We start from the raw sequence: 15,472 nt of genomic DNA, 5'->3' as shown, positions 1-15,472 counted from the left end.
CATCCCAGCTCTTCTGTGGTTGGGGAATAATCAGGAAGTTGAGAATGCTCTGCAGTAGCCTCACTGGTTCATTGGGCAGGGCCTGCTCTCCCACACAGCTGGACAACACAGTAACAGCTGGAGAATCTGGGTAAAAGATACAGAAGTTCTTTGTATTATTCTTGCAACTATTTTCTAAGTACATATGACATATCAAAAGAAAGTTTTTAAAAGAAGACACTAAAAATTTTTATCTAATTAGCAATTTCTAGGTTGGTGTCCTCTGCAAGTGTTAAATCTATCTTCTTTGATCTCATCACTGTTAACAATGTACAACAGGTCAGGACCACAAGCAGAAACCTCCCTCTAGGCCTTCAGTTAACCAACACCTGGAAGTTAAGGTTATTTCACAAACTGCAAATCTTATTAAGGGTACCAGATTCTAGCCCACAGCCTCCCTTTCTTCAGAGGAAAGCAGGAGATCTTATGGCAAAAAAACTTGGTGAGATCAAGGTATCCACTGTGAATGTATTAGTAAACAAATGGTTTTTTAGAGCTATAAAAAACCATTTCCATTATTGTGCAAGTGTTTACCCTCTAATAGCCCTGCCAAGGAAAGAAGGTGCAGTTCACGTACTATGACTCATTTAACATAAACTGCCTGTGTCAGGCACTGTGCTAGCTGCTTTCAGATTTGTTCAAGGTGAACAAGGCCCTCTTGAGCCTTCTGACCCACAAGCCCCTTGATGTACAGAAATGTGCTTTTCAGTCAACCTCTGGGAATGTAGTGAGGTACACCTGTTGTCATGCAGGACAAGTACTTGCCATCCCAGACTCTTCCCTATCGATACCACTGCTCTGCGAGAGTGACTCAAGACAGGCTGCTTCCCCTCTAGGACAGGTTCAGAGGCCTGGTCATGTGCTGTGACCCAATCATTCCTGGAAATTCCAAGTGTCAAACCCATCAGAATCTAAAAAGCATTCATGAAAACACATTCTACCCTATAAACACATTAGTTCTTTTCTCAGAGACAGATCACGAATGCAGTCACACATACTTGGTTTTCATGACAGCTTAGATAAGGAAAATTGACGCATTTACATTTCCTGCTCACCTCTGCTGGAGACAAAGTATACTACAAATGCCCACTACTCAGGATCAGAGACAAATGAGACAAACCAGAGAAGAGCATGAAAAATAAACACTTTAGGCATTGGCCTTGCTCCAGAAGCGGCTCTGATAACAGCATCCCAGAGCTGGACGGAATACAAGGACCACCTGTTTGAGCAAATCATCTAAGACTCATTTCCATCATGTCCTCCCTGACGGATGGCCCAGCTGCTGCATAAACTTCCTCCTCCTCTCACTTTCAGAGATGAATTCTACCTTCCTTCCTTCACTGCTCCTCACTCCCCAGCACTGAGCACCACAAACCTCAGCTACTCCCAGAGCGCCTTGAAGACCTGAGCGTTAGCCATAGTCCGCTGGCGGTCAGCATCCATCCCTGTCGCCTTCAGGTATGCCTTCCTGTAACTAGATGGCGGAGAGCTGAAACCTTTTCCAAGACTCCCTTGCTGCTAGGATTGTAGATGCAAACTAGGTTCCTAGATGTGCACTCACAGAAGAAGGAAGTAGGATGGAAGCCAGCTTCGTGATCCTTTGGTTATGCTGACAAGAAAGGGGGTGGAAATGTGGGTATTAAAAGCAGAGGTGGCTGAACTTTGTTGAGTTACCAGTTTCATGAATTCAAGCAGTTGTGGGGCAGAAGTGGCTTCTTGATGCTTGGATGGCAACCCCCGCAGTGTGTTCTTGAACTGAGCAGTTCTGACACTAACCTCCTGATTCCCCCTCCTGCAGCCCGTTTAACAGCTTTACATTTTATCCATGTATTAAACTCCTTTGTTCTTAAGATATCTAGTACAGTTTGTTTTCTGTGTTTAACTCCGATTCATCCCCCTCAGAACTGTGGCTTGAGAGCTGACCTCTACCATCTATATGGGCTGAGCCAGACAGAGCAGCTGGGATGTCACTTCCTCCCTGTTCAGGCAAGGGTTTCCACCCTGTTACAGCAGCCTCACACTCCAGCAGCCTGTCTGGCAACCACAGCACGCTGGCTAACCTGAAGCCGCCTCTTCCAACCCCGCCGGGCTGGCTCCTCGCCACCATGTACTCCACTGAACCTCCAAGACCTAAGCAGGGCACTTCACATTGCTCTTTATTAAACTTTATCCATTAGATTTGGCCCAGGGTCCAGCCTGTGAGATCTGGCTCTGGCTTCCCAGGCCCCACCTCCCACATACCAACACGAGAACCACCTGCCAGTTATAATCACACCAAAGGTTGGAGCGAAGTCCAAAATGGTGGTCACTTTATGTTTTTACTTAAGACAAGCACGACTGAGATGCTGGCTTGTGGCGTCATACCCATGCCAAAGCAAGGCTGCTGTTTCCTCTTTTTAAAAATGAAAATGGAAATGAACAGAGGTAGTGGCTATATGATGTGGCCAAACTGCTGTGTGAAGAGCACATCTCTATGTGATTTTCCTCCGCTTTGACTGGCGGTCCACGGTCTGGGCTGGAGGCAGTGGGATGCACAGAGTACCCAGTTTGTGTTCCTCCTCCCTGCCGTCTGCCAGAGACACTTTTCTTTTGGAGATCTTCAGCCTCATGGCTTTTGCTATCTCGATCATCCTGAGGAGCAAACACACAAAACAAATGGAGAGTCTCTTCAAATGTCACTGCTCAGGGAGGGGTGGCAGGATCGAGCGGCACACTCATGCTCCAGACCATGAAGACAATCCCCAGAGTGGCCGCCAGGAGAGAGGCAGACAAGACGCCCCCCAGAGCCATCAGACAATTTCATTTTCTGCGTTGCCATTAGAAATATCCTTACAGGTGATTACAAACCAGGTTATCTATCTAGATCCTATTAATAAACTTTGTTTACTTCTTACAACCAGCCAGGAATGAACACTTGCTAAGCAGGCTCCAGATTTGCAACATCAGTGCCTGTGAGAATGCCATTTGTGGAGAGCCCTTGGAATAATCCCTCTGTGAACTGCTAGAGTCCAAACAAAGGTGTTTCACAGGCTGTTTTGAACACAGGGTCCCTGGGTATCAGATACCCCTAAATCACCAACAAAGGCCAAAGGAACCAATGTTAAGGAACCTGGGAGGTTCTGCCCCCTACTCAGTCTGAATCCCTTCCAGCAAGGCTAGAAAGGGCCTGAAGATCTTTGCCAACTCACTCAGTCTGGTCAGAGAAGCCCCAATGTGACATCCCTGCCAAGCAGGAGCCCCTTCCATCTGACCCTGAGCAAGGTCTTCTTACTAAGCTGAAACTGGGTTCTTGTATCTTCCACCCCTGGGTTCCACTCCTCAGGACCATACAGAATCTCTCCGCAGAGAAAGGTATTTGGAGACTGGAGGCTGCCTGGTTACATAGGGACAGAATGCTACGGAAGGCTCAGGTCTGAAACCCAACTATTCCCCTTCTTGTCTGTGCAACTTTGGGAAAGTCAGTGATTTCTCTGAACTACAGATTTAGTTGTTTTTTAGGGAAATCGTTGAGATATTATGACAGATTTAATGCTATGCCTGGCATAGATAATTGGCAGTCAGTAATGTCCAGCTGCTCATCCATTCAATCACTCGACAACTGTCCGCTGGTCCCAAGTCTTTCCCCTGCTAAATGTCCCCAGTTCTCCCGATGGAGCCTCGTGCTTTCCAGCAGTACTAGAGATAACAGCAAGGCACCCTAAGGAGCTTTCTACTTGTGCTCACCTTTTCTCACTGAGCTTCAGGTCCCTCTGTAACACTGTCAGGTCAATCTGGAAGTCGTTTATGTGCAAGGCGAGTATAATCACGTACGCGATGATCTTCGCCTTCATAGAATCGGAAATTAAGTTGCGTAAACTGCAAAATCAGTGGCAATAAAGGAGACAAACTAAGATTTCTCCAAAAGCAAAATAAAACCATCCAAACCTGTTCCTATAGGTACTCAATGTCTTTCCATCTTGGAGAGAAGAAAAAGAATTCAAGAAACTCCTTGTCCTTCTAGGTGCCTGAGCCATCACATAGAGGACAGTGAGCCAATCCCAGTGCTCCCTCCAAGGGAGACAGAAGGCCGCACTTACTACCCCAGGCACAGTGAGAGCCCTGCACTGGCGAGGACCCTCGAGTCTGTCCCACCTGCTCAGCAGGGCTGCCAGGAAAGCAGTCACCCCACACCTAGTTGCAGATGATCCTTCCAAGCACACTCAGAAGAGGAAACACATTCCCAGCAAATAGCAGGAAGGTGCACTGCTTGGGGATCCTTCCCCCAAATCACCACACAGGCTTCTTGAAAGGAATGTGTCGAGTAAAGCAAGTCTTTGTTGCTGGACATCCCAAGGGAAGTGAACTTCTCCAAGGGGAAGAGAACACATACTATATAGTGTTTCCTAAACTTAACCGACCCCAAGATCACTCCAAGTGGCAGTGCTCTCTTCAGCAAAGTAGCTCTGTGGACATGACCTTCAATCCAAGCTCCTACTCCCCGCTCTCACCACCCTCCCTGACCTGTTTTCTTCTTTATAGGCAGAAGCCAGAGAAATCATGCCCCCTGACCTGCCATTGTTGTAGGTCAAGCAGGTAAAGTGCTTCAGCAGTTTGGTGTTGATGATGTGTGGAACTGCAGGTCCCAGGGCACCTACAACACAAAGTTGAGTTGGACCATTTTTTGTCAAAACCCTTAGGCCACATGTCATCCATGAGTTGGGAGAAGAAGCCAAAAGTTAGGCCGGTGTTATGAACAAAACCTTGCGGTAAGAGAAGCAGGGCCCATGAAACAAAATGCCACTTTCCAATGAAAATATGCTCATTTCAAATGAAACTGCCTGAGAGACATTTGTGATGGGGTGACAAGAAAGAAAAATGAGGCCTAAAGATACAGAATTCATAAAATGTTAGAAAAGCAAAAGAGATTCTGGAGAAAATGCAGGGAGAGGGAAAGCAGGGAAGACTGAAAATAAGAATTAAACAAGTATCACCCTAGCCAGTTTGGCTCAGTGGTTAGAGCGTCAGCCCGCAGACTGGAGGGTCCCAGGTTCGATTCCAGCCAAGGGCACGTAACTCGATTGCAGGCTCCATCCCCAGCCCTGGTCGGGGAGGCAACCAATCAATGTGTCTCTCTCACATCGATGTTTCTCTCTCTCTGCACCCTCCCCCCAACTCTCTCTGAAAAGCAACGGAAAAAATATCCTCGGGTTAGGAATAAAAAAAAAAGGTACCATAAAACATACACACACTCGGGTACCCAATCACAGTAACATAACTGCCCACACCTTGTACCTAAAACCCTAGCTGCCTCCTGCCTCCTTTCCAATTCTAGATGGATGGATATGGCAGCCATGAGCCCTAGCTATAGCAGAAACTGGCTTTCTCCTCTACATTAGAAATAAGCTGACACAAAACAAACCAGTCACAAGCCTGCATGAGCAAGGCCAACTTTTCTCCCTCTATGACTGATGTCTAAGTCCCTTACAATTTTCATTTGATTTGGATACTACACATTGCTTAATGCAGAAGAGAAGTGAATGTTAGCTCTGAACAATCACATAATCCAACCTATCCCCATGTGCAGATGAGTAAAGAACCTGGCAAGGCCTCTCAGCCTATCAGCAGTACTAATAGGAACCTCACTGTTACACAGTTAAAAATAAGACCTGAATACACATTTCCATTTTCTTCTCTCATTAGAATTGGTTTAAGAATTACAGGAAAATAATGGACTGGAAATAACTGGAATCAAATGTCCATCAAGGAGGACTTACTTTTCTTCTTAATCACTTTCTGTGCTCGAAACTTGATGAGTGTGTCCAGAAACCATATGCATCGGGCCTGGCGGTCTCGGCTCTCCTCATTTGATGGCAAAGATTTCAATGCTTCTATGACAAAGGAGCAGTGGCTAAAACAAGGGAGGGAAAGGAAAGACTGTATCGGGTAAGACCAGCTCTGTCAGGAGCCATTCAACCCCTCACAATTAGAACAGCAAGCACCCCTCACACCTGATACACACTTGATAGCTGAGGAAGGGCCATCTGCCACTGCTCCTTATAACAGAAGGAGCAGTTTTGTGCAGGGATGGTAAGGGGCTAGCATAGTACGTATTTTAGGCTTTGTGGGCCACATGGTCTCTGTTGCAACTACTCAAATCTGCCAGTATAGTGCAAAAGCAGCCATCGATAAAAATGAATGACGATGGCTGTGCTCCAATAAAACTTTATCCACAAGCATCAGGCCAGACTGAGCACGCAGGCCAGTCTGCCAAACCCAGATGTAGTGGTTTGAAGCACAGGCTCTCAAGTTGGACTGCCTGGGTTTGAATTCCCTCTCTGCCATTTAGTGGCTTGAGCAATTTTCTGTAGAGCTCTGTCCATCATCTTTACCTATAAACAGAGGCTAATGATAATACCCTCCTCTTAGAGATTTTGTGGATTAAAAACAACAATGCAAGTAAAGGGCTTAGAACAGTGGTTGGCACCTGTAAGAGCTCAATCAATGTTAGCTATTACTTTTAATGTACTGTTCTACCACTATCAGGATCCTGGACTAGAGGAGATAAAAAGGTTCTTTGAGATCATCTTATAGCTGCCTTATTTCACAGGAAAACTGAGGCTCAGAGAGGGGAAGATCACACAGTATACTCTCCAGAGCTCCAGGGCTCAGTTTCTCAGGCTTGCAGCCCAGAGCTGATCCCTGCACCTGCTCCTGGGCCACCATCACATTAACACAACTAAGAACTAGTAATGAGCTTTTTTTGGAAATGGGTCTTTGGAGGGAAAAAGAGGTATTTTCCAAGGCCTTTAATTTCACTGACCAGTAAAATTTCCAAAGAAAAATCAGGGAACCAACCTATGGTTGACAGGTTTTACTTTTTCAAGATAAAATTATTTTTAACAACCCCACGAAACTCAAAAGCAAAATAATCCCACCATCATCATAAAAGAAAAGCTGTTTCGTGGCCAAAAAAACACACCCCAGGATTACTATATGACTTATTTAAAATACATTATTTAAAATGTTTCAAAAGAAAAAAAAAGCTTGCCCCGCACATCATCACAGATAAATCATATATTTAGCTGGCACCTACTCTCAGGCCAGCAGTTGGGCTCCCCAGTGACAATCAGCATCAAACATAACACTGGGATATAGTCCATCTCTAGTTCCCAGTCCAACTACAAGGCCTTGCCACCCTCTGCCCAGCCACAGGTGCTATGCATTCAGAGGTCACCCATAGCCTTTGGACAACAGGTCTATAAGCCCAAACATTTATGAAAACACTGGCTTGTTCATGTTCAAATGCTGAACAGTGATCCTCAAAGACTGACACCCAAAGGTCTGCTTCATGTCTAACTACTACTTCCTCAGACACTCCATCCGCCCAAGTGGGGGTACCTGTTATCTTCGATCATCTTCAGTATTTCTTCTGATGTGACATTCCTGAAAGCTTCAGATGGACTCTGAAGAGCTTCATACTCCGCAGGGGAAAGAACTAGTTACTGGTCAAGAACACAATCTGACCAAAATGGAAACATCTAACTAGCTAGATCATCTCTTAGTGGCCTCGTTTTAGAGATGGGAAAGCTGAGGCTCAGGGAAGGGAAGATCACCCAGCACTTTGGGGCAGAGCTCAGGAACTCAGTTCTCCAGACTCCCAGCCCAGACTTCATTCCCTGCCTGGGCTTTTCTGTCTTCTCTTTACAAAGCCCCTGCAGGTATTTTTCATCTGATTAGACCCACAAATAGGGCAATTTTACATTCCAACCCTTCCTTTTACAAAATCAGTCTGTCCTACACTTTGGGCACTGACTGACTTAAAGTCATATTGGGACTATTCGCTGAGAGTGACCTCCACTGCACTGAGCTGTAGACATTTGGCATTTGGCTGAGGAATGGATATGAATCCCAGGGGCTGAGAAGCTGGTGCTAGAGCAGGTCCCTCAGGGGGTGAGGAAGCCTAGCTGACTTCCCAGCAACAGCACTGGGCAACGACAAAGGTCAGGATGTAGCTTCTATAAATGTCATGGGACAACTGACCCCTCAAGAGAGCCTAGCTATGCCAATCATGTGCACATATCCCAACTTGTGAAATAAGGTAACATTTCTACCACAAGGATACGGTCTTCAAATTTATACACGTCTTCGGGCTTGGCTGCGTCCACGTGGCAGGGGGGAAGGTAGAGGGAGTCGCCTTGCAAATTATCGTGGAGGGCATCATTGACCAGAGCTTTTCAATAAAGGAAAAGTCAGTGTGGGTATCACCTTGTTTGGCTTCAGATGCCCAACACTCATTGCAACCTGTGCACTCAAGATCATAACCAGCTGCTTACCAGTCACACCCTTTGTATCAATAATACTCTCTGCGGCTTTAGCTACTGCACGACTCAAAGATTCATTGCCAACTCTGTTCATTCTCCTGGAGTTCAGAGCCCGCTTCTGTTTGGTGGTACCAAAGGCTTCAATGCAAGAGTCCATCTGTGCAAGAGACAAATTTGGTCAAGCTGGGCACTGCTACTCCTAGCTGTGTGACTATGGGGAAACTGTTAGCCTCTCTGAGCCATCATTATCTCCCCTATAAACTGAGTTGAAACATAGCCATCTACCTCATAGGCTTGCTGTAAGAATCAAATGATATTAACAGATCTGAAGAACTTGCTTTGTAAAAAGTAATGGCCACTTACAAATCAACAGTGCCTCCATCTGTAAAATGTAAAGACTTAACTAGAATTCAGGTTGATAAATCTTTGGCATGCAGTTTAACATTTTCCAATCCTACACCAAAAACAGATATTGCTAATAGAGCACTCACTCTTTCCCTCTGAGCTGGAAGATAACCTTCTCAATACAGTGCTCCAGGCAGCACTGAAGATGCAATCAATTTGCATCTTGGAGTGAAATGGGCTTTGTGGGAACATTCTACATTGAAAATCCTAAAATTTACTGTTTTAATATGAAAGTTTCCAGGCTACAACCAATATTCTCTGAAACTTGGATTAAATCTTAAAAACATGCTAAACCTCTATTAGTACAGAGCACCAGTTCAAAACATTGGCACAGAGCTGTGTATAGCTGCCCCATATAGGTGGACTGCTTTCTATGAGGTTGATGAGGCTTCTACAGGTAGAAAAATGTCTAGACAACCCCAGAATGAATGAGCTGGGAGCAGCAAGGGAACCCCTGTGTTCAACCAGCTCACTTTACTGATGGAGAAACCTTTACCCAAGGCCTAGAAGGAACTTGCTTAAGGTCCCACATCTTAGTTCCATCACACTTACCTTATCTCTAAAAGTTTTGCTCTCATTCTCTAATGTCAATTCACTCTCAATTGATTCATCTATCAAAACATAAAACAAAAACGGGGGAAAAGCAAACTGTTAGGCCTACAGATAGTAATAGTGTTTGGTATTCATCTGTTCAACAGTTAATCTAAGAAAAAAGATTTCTTTACTCCAGGACTTCCCAGAGTTTAACATGAGTGTATACTGAACATTTAGTACATAGCCTTAGCATACACTTAGAGAATTTGGAGAATTAAGGAGTCAAATGAAGGGGCCATCTGGTCCAACCTTTTCATTTTACCAATAAGGAAAAATGAGGCCTCCGGATTAAATGACTTGCCCCAGGTCAATATGCTGGATATAATAAACCAATATTTACAAATTTCTTATTTATAAAATAAAAACTTGTTTAATCAACAATTAATGAATAATTTTCTTTGCTTCCTTGAAAGAAGAGCATTTGGATAATTTAAATATAATTACATTTGTTTGCAAAGTAAGGAAATCTTAACCTAGAGACTATGGTCCACTAGGAAATTCACAGATGGGCTCTGGAACTCAGGAGCGTCATCCCGTACACGAAAAAGCTGCAGGTTCAATTCCCAGTCAGGGCATATACCTAGGTTTTGGGTTCAGTCCTCCATCAGGAAATGTGTAGGAGGCAACCAATCGATAGGTGTCACATCGATGTTTCTCTCTCCCCACTCCTTCCACTCTTTCTAAAAATCAACGGAAAAAAATATCCTCAGATGAGGATTAACAACAACAAAATGTGTTCAAATGAAAAACAAAACTGACAGAAAGGCACCCTTTTATAAATAACTACAGCCTGGCTGTCATGGCTCAACAGTTGAGCACTGACCTAGGATCCAGAAGATCGCGGTTTGATTCCCGGTCAGGGCACATGCCAGGGTCGCGGGCTTGATCCCCAGCAAGGGGAGTGCAGGCGGCAGCCGATCAATGACTCTCATCATTGATGTTTCTCTCTCTCTCCCTCTCCCTTCCTCTCTCTGAAATCAATAAAAATATATTTTAAAAATATATAACTAAAAAATGTATTTTTTTTTTTAACATATCTTTATTGATTTCAGAGAGGAAAAGAGGAGGAGAGAGAGAGATAGAAATATCAATGATGAGAAAGTCATTAATCTGCTGCCTAGCCTGCAACCCGGGCATGTGCTCTGACAGGGAATCGAACCCCGATCTCCTGGATCCTAGGTCGACACTCAACTGCTGAGCCACGCCCAGCCGGGCAGAAAATGTATTTTAAAATCGAAAACCCAAGCCAATGCATCCAGCAAACCTAAAATATGCAGCATTTCTTTGAGCCTTGACTGGGACCTACCTGAAAACAGTGGCTGCATGTTGAATAATTCAGCATCATATACTTCCATTTGGCCAGAGGTCTTGTTCAAAATTCCCACAAAGTGTCTGAATAAAAGAAGGAATAATACCAGCGACAATGGATTATTCAAATGGCATTGTTTATACAACTTTCCTTTCCCTGCTTAAAAGTTCTCAACATTCTTTCTGCCCCAGTACACCCGGGGAATGCACCACTTGCTCAGAAGAAGCAATAATCCCCCAGAGCAGCAATTCTCTGCATGGGGAGGGTTCATGATGTGGTTCTGGAAAAAAAAAAAAAAAGCTACAGGTGATTCTAGTACGTTCAGGCTCACTGCTGCAGTGGAAAACCCTTTTGGGATGTAAGAATGAAGAGTTACACTAGAATTACTGCACATATAAATTTTAAAGAGGCAAAGACAAGTAAAGCCTTGGTAGTTATGGGAAAAGACCAATCTGAACTACAGAATCTCTGTAAAGGGATAATGTAGTGTTAATAGTTTTAAGCATATACTCATTAATCTGATTTCTATCAGGGTGGTCCAGTGTGGCTCTGAAAGCACCTTGTTTGTGATTCACTGTTGTATACCATCACAGGGACCTCTGCATTATAGACTGTTCAGGCTGGGCAAGCTTCAGTGCAGGGCAGTGCAGCAAGGAGAGACCTGGGATATCAGTGAAGGGCAAAGTTGCCCCAAGTCAGCCAGTCAATCAGTGGCAGAGCTGGACAGAAACCCCAGAGTCTTTGACACTACCAAATTCTTTTTCTGTATTTAGTCCTAAAGCAAATTTTTGGCAGGCTTTGAAACACTGATCATACATTCCATATTAGTTAAGACAGCTGCATTTTGGAAACAAGATCATAAATGAGTCCTGGGGAAGTAATGTACAATATGGTGACTATAGTTAATACTGTATTGTCTATTTGAAAGTTGCTAAGAAAATAAATCTTAAAAGTTCTCGTCATAAGAAAAAAATAGTAACTGTGTGGTGATAGATGTTAACTAGATTTATTTTGGTGACCATTTCATTATACATATATTGAGTCACTATGTTGTACACCTGAAACTAACATAATGTTATATGTCAATTATATCTTAATTTTTTTTTTTAATTTCAGAATACTACAAATAAATGAGGTTTTCAGGAAATTCAACAAATATAAGTCAACTTTCTTTTTAAGAACATTACATGCTGGTGTGAGAGCCCCTAGATCTGGGAACATGGAAACTTGGTAAACCTCTCTAGATTTCCCCCACTACCCCTAATGTAAAGACTGAGAACAGCAGTGCCAGGGCCACCACCACTCCTTTCCCCTTCCAGCTGTCCCCCTGTCCCTACCTGCACAGAGTGTTGCATTTGAGGGCTCCAGTCCCAAAATTGTTTCCCACGTAGGAAAGTCTGTCTGTTTCAGCTGCCTAAAATGTAGAGGGAGAAGAGCTCCGTTACAACCAATGTTGAAAGGTATTAAGCATCTTGTCTTCCTTTTCCACATTTGAAAAAAGCTTTAGAATCCAACCACAATGCATTAGAACTAGACAGCCTCTGGGAGATGATCTAGCCCCACTATCTCTAAGTATATCTAGGGTGCCTGTGGGGAAAAGAGGACTTGGAAAGGGAAGCCCCGGATAGTGCTGGCTTCTAGTTGGTCTGAAAAGTCCTTGGGGAAGCTGCACCACAGGACTTAGGAGAGAGGCCCTGGGCTCCCTACACTTATAGACATGCAATAAAATGATCTTGCAGGCAACCTCCTGAGTTGGAAGTCCACGCCCTTCTTAAACCTCTTTGCCCACCTCTCCTATGACTGCTTCTCATATGTTCTTAGGACCGTGGAAATGGCCAATTCCCTTCTCAACTACAGCCAAGCTTTCCTGTTTCCCTGTTTGTCCTTGCTTCACTTGGAATGCTAAGCCTCAGCTGTCAAACCCTCTTCCGGCCTTCAGAGCTCAGCTTCATGTGCCCTCCCCAGGAAGACATCCTGGCAAGCAGAGACTTAGACTCTGCCTTGTAGTCTCCTTGCCTGACATTCTGGTTGTCACAACTAGGAGGTACTACTGGTATATAGTGGGTAGAGGCCAGGGAAGCTACTAAACATCCTGTAATGCACAGGGCTGCCCTCACAACAAATTATCTGAGTTAAAATGTCAATAGTGCCAAGGTTGAGAAACCTCACTCTAGGGTACAAGCTCCCACAGAGTGAGGCCAGGTCTGATTTAGCTGTTTTTCTAGCACAGGGCCACAGTAGGTGCTCAAAAACATGCTTGCTGAATGAACTAATGAATGAAAGGCCATCAGTTCACCAAAAGTACGACACTGAATGAAGCCTGTCCCTACACCCCCAACCTGCCGAGGCTCAGAAGAGTTCTTCAAAGGCTCATTTGCTATCTCCTGCCTTTCTCCTCTCACTCCCTCCCACATCCACCACACCCAAGGGGTCTTACTGAGGTGTGCAGAGTGGAGGCAATTGGCCTCTGCAGCACTCACCAGGATCCGCTGACTCCTCTTCCTGGGATTTGTGGAGTCGTTGCTCTTGTACAAGGTAAAACGCATGTTACCTGGATTCTGCAGCTTCCCATTGGAAAACTGAACTGTAAGATCACAGCCCAAGAATGAGATGAGATCAGAATCAATGTATGGTGGAGAGGAACTGGACTGTCAACAGGAAGGAGAGACTGGAGGAATCAGGATGAGAAGGAAGCCCAGGTCCCGACCTGAAGTGGGACTGAAGGGGCTCCTGGTCCACTTGGAAAGAAGGGATGGGGAGGTGAGGGGAGTCCTGGGGAGGGGCTGAGACAGGAGAGAATAACTATGAGAATTGTGCCGACTGAGGAGGCCTAGTTCGGACCTAGAGAAACAGAGGGTGTCCCTGCCCAGTGGAGATAAGGAAATGGAGCAGGTCTAAGACCTGGTGAGTGAGATGTCAAAATCCTGGGTAAATCCCTTGGGGAGGGGGTGACTGGGCTGTCCACATCCAGGAGGGAGGTGGTAACAGAAAGATGGCGGGATGGCAGAGCAGCTCTGGCCGAGTCCCAAGTAGCGGTGGGCACTAGGGGCGGGGGTCTCGGGCCAGCTGGAAAGGTGCCCGGCGGGGGGCGGGAGGGCTGTAAAGGTACCGAGACGAAAGGGGGCGTTCGCGGAATTCTGCCCCAGCTCCGCCGCGCTCACCCAGTACAGCTCTCTGGCTCTCGTCGGGCTGCCCACAGTAAAGCCACTTCGCACTCGGCAACACCTCCGCCGCCATCTCCCCCTCCAGCCGCCAAGCCCAGGAGTTGAGACTGTCTCAGCCGCCACCACGCCGGTCCACACGCGCAGGCAGCGCAGCCGCCCGGAAGACGCGTGACGTCGCCGGGCACCGCCCCGCGCTACCGGAGCTGCGTGGCTCCGCCCCCAAGACCCCGCCCCCCGAGCGCAGAGGCGCGCCTTTCCAGTCCGCCACTGGCCCCGCCCCCCGCGAGAAGGGGCGTGGTCTCCACCCGGTGCGTTGCTTCCTCCTCCGCCTCTCGAGGCGCAGCACCCGCTTCGCCCCGCACTCCGCCTGAGCCGTTAAAGGTTGCGTGAGACGAGGGTCCGAAACTCCTAACAGTCTTGCAGTTTCTGACTAACAGTCATGTGGGGTTTCTTCTTGCTCAGCATGGTCTACATAGAGTATGATCTATCCCTCCTAGCGTGACAAGCCTATCTTACCAAGACCTGAAAGGCCAAGTTCAAATTTAGAATTCTCTGACAGGCACTCCGTGAGCCCCAACTAAATGTGGCAGCTGGAAAACGGCAGTTGCCCTCTAGGGCCTCCACGCACACCCGTGGAGATCCAGTCCTCAAGTCCAAGCAAGCTTCGTCCACAACGTTGCAAACAGCTCCCAGCCACGATCATTCCTGGGCCTAGGCAAGCATACAGCTGCGGCCCAATCAACCCTTCGAGGGTGGTGGGGGGCGGGGAGGAGGCCTCGCAGACTCAAGAGTGTCTGAGCAGGAGATTCTCCCGTGAACTAGACAGGGGGGAGCCTGATCTGATTGGTATGTCGCATTGTCCTTGCAGATTCAACTCTCCTTCCACATGGGGAGTTACTGAAGCCAGAGAAGGGCCTAAAGCAGGGCCTTTAAGGATGGACCCAGGGCCCTGTCAAAGAGGTGGTACTGTTGACCGGCAAGAACCCAGGCTACACTCTGTTCTCCAAATCTCCTTCTTTAAGACACATCCCCTCCCCGCAAACACCCAGGATGCTTCGAATAACCCTTATACCTGAGCTCCTTTTGAGCACTTATCATGCTTTTCCCAATCTCAAACAGGAACTTTGCAAATAGAGTGCAAATAACATTTTCCCCCCTTAACCTTTTAGAGTAAGTTGTCAATGCCTCATCACCCCTGAAGACTAGTATTTCTTACAGACAGGGATGTTCCCTAATTAACTACATACAGCCATCAAAATCAGGAAATTAATATTGATACATTGCTACCATATAATCATCATACTCCATCTAAGTTCACCAACTGTCCTATTAATAATTTATAGCAAGAAAGATCCTGTCCAGAATCATCACATGTTGCACTGGGCTACCACAGCTCTTAAGTCTCCTTCAACCTGGGACAGTTACTCACTTTTACTTTGACTTTCATAACTTTGACAATTTAAAAGATTACAGGCCCGTTATTTTGTAGAATGTCCCTCAATCTGGGTTTGTCTAATGTTTTCAAGTGAGTCATTTCAGGTTATGCATCTTTGGCAGGAATATCACAGATATGAGGCTGTTCTCATTATATCGTATCAAGTAGCACACAATTTTGATTTGTCCCATTTCTGGTTATATTAACTTTGATCACTTAAGTGGTT

General features: G+C 45.8%; 2 protein-coding genes across 2 annotated transcripts in view; one reads left to right on the top strand and one right to left on the bottom strand.

Annotated features, from left to right (window-relative positions):
* The window catches only part of FBXO10 (F-box protein 10), a 31,546-nt gene extending 29,898 nt beyond the window's left edge, over positions 1-1,648 (top strand). The window contains exon 12 of the mRNA XM_016222923.2: positions 1,354-1,648. Coding sequence (XP_016078409.1) covers positions 1,354-1,403 — 50 coding nt within the window. The 3' untranslated portion in view covers positions 1,404-1,648. The remainder of the gene's footprint in view (positions 1-1,353) is intronic.
* A 537-nt stretch (positions 1,649-2,185) lies between these two features.
* POLR1E (RNA polymerase I subunit E) lies at positions 2,186-13,927 on the bottom strand. The gene is made up of 12 exons (XM_016222926.2): positions 13,809-13,927; positions 13,128-13,231; positions 11,985-12,061; positions 10,645-10,730; positions 9,297-9,355; positions 8,352-8,496; positions 8,141-8,248; positions 7,417-7,513; positions 5,793-5,926; positions 4,588-4,669; positions 3,763-3,894; positions 2,186-2,670 (listed from the first exon to the last, which is right to left on the bottom strand). The coding sequence occupies exons 1-12, from the start codon at positions 13,882-13,884 to the stop codon at positions 2,511-2,513; spliced, it is 1,260 nt and encodes a 419-aa protein (XP_016078412.2). The 5' UTR covers positions 13,885-13,927; the 3' UTR covers positions 2,186-2,510.
* Positions 13,928-15,472: the final 1,545 nt, after the last annotated feature.

The sequence above is a fragment of the Miniopterus natalensis genome, chromosome 12 (assembly GCF_054644295.1).
Source record: "Miniopterus natalensis isolate mMinNat1 chromosome 12, mMinNat1.hap1, whole genome shotgun sequence".
Lineage (NCBI taxonomy): Eukaryota > Metazoa > Chordata > Mammalia > Chiroptera > Miniopteridae > Miniopterus > Miniopterus natalensis.
The sequence above is the reverse complement of the archived record's forward strand: the minus strand, read 5'-3'. Positions and strand labels throughout refer to the sequence as shown.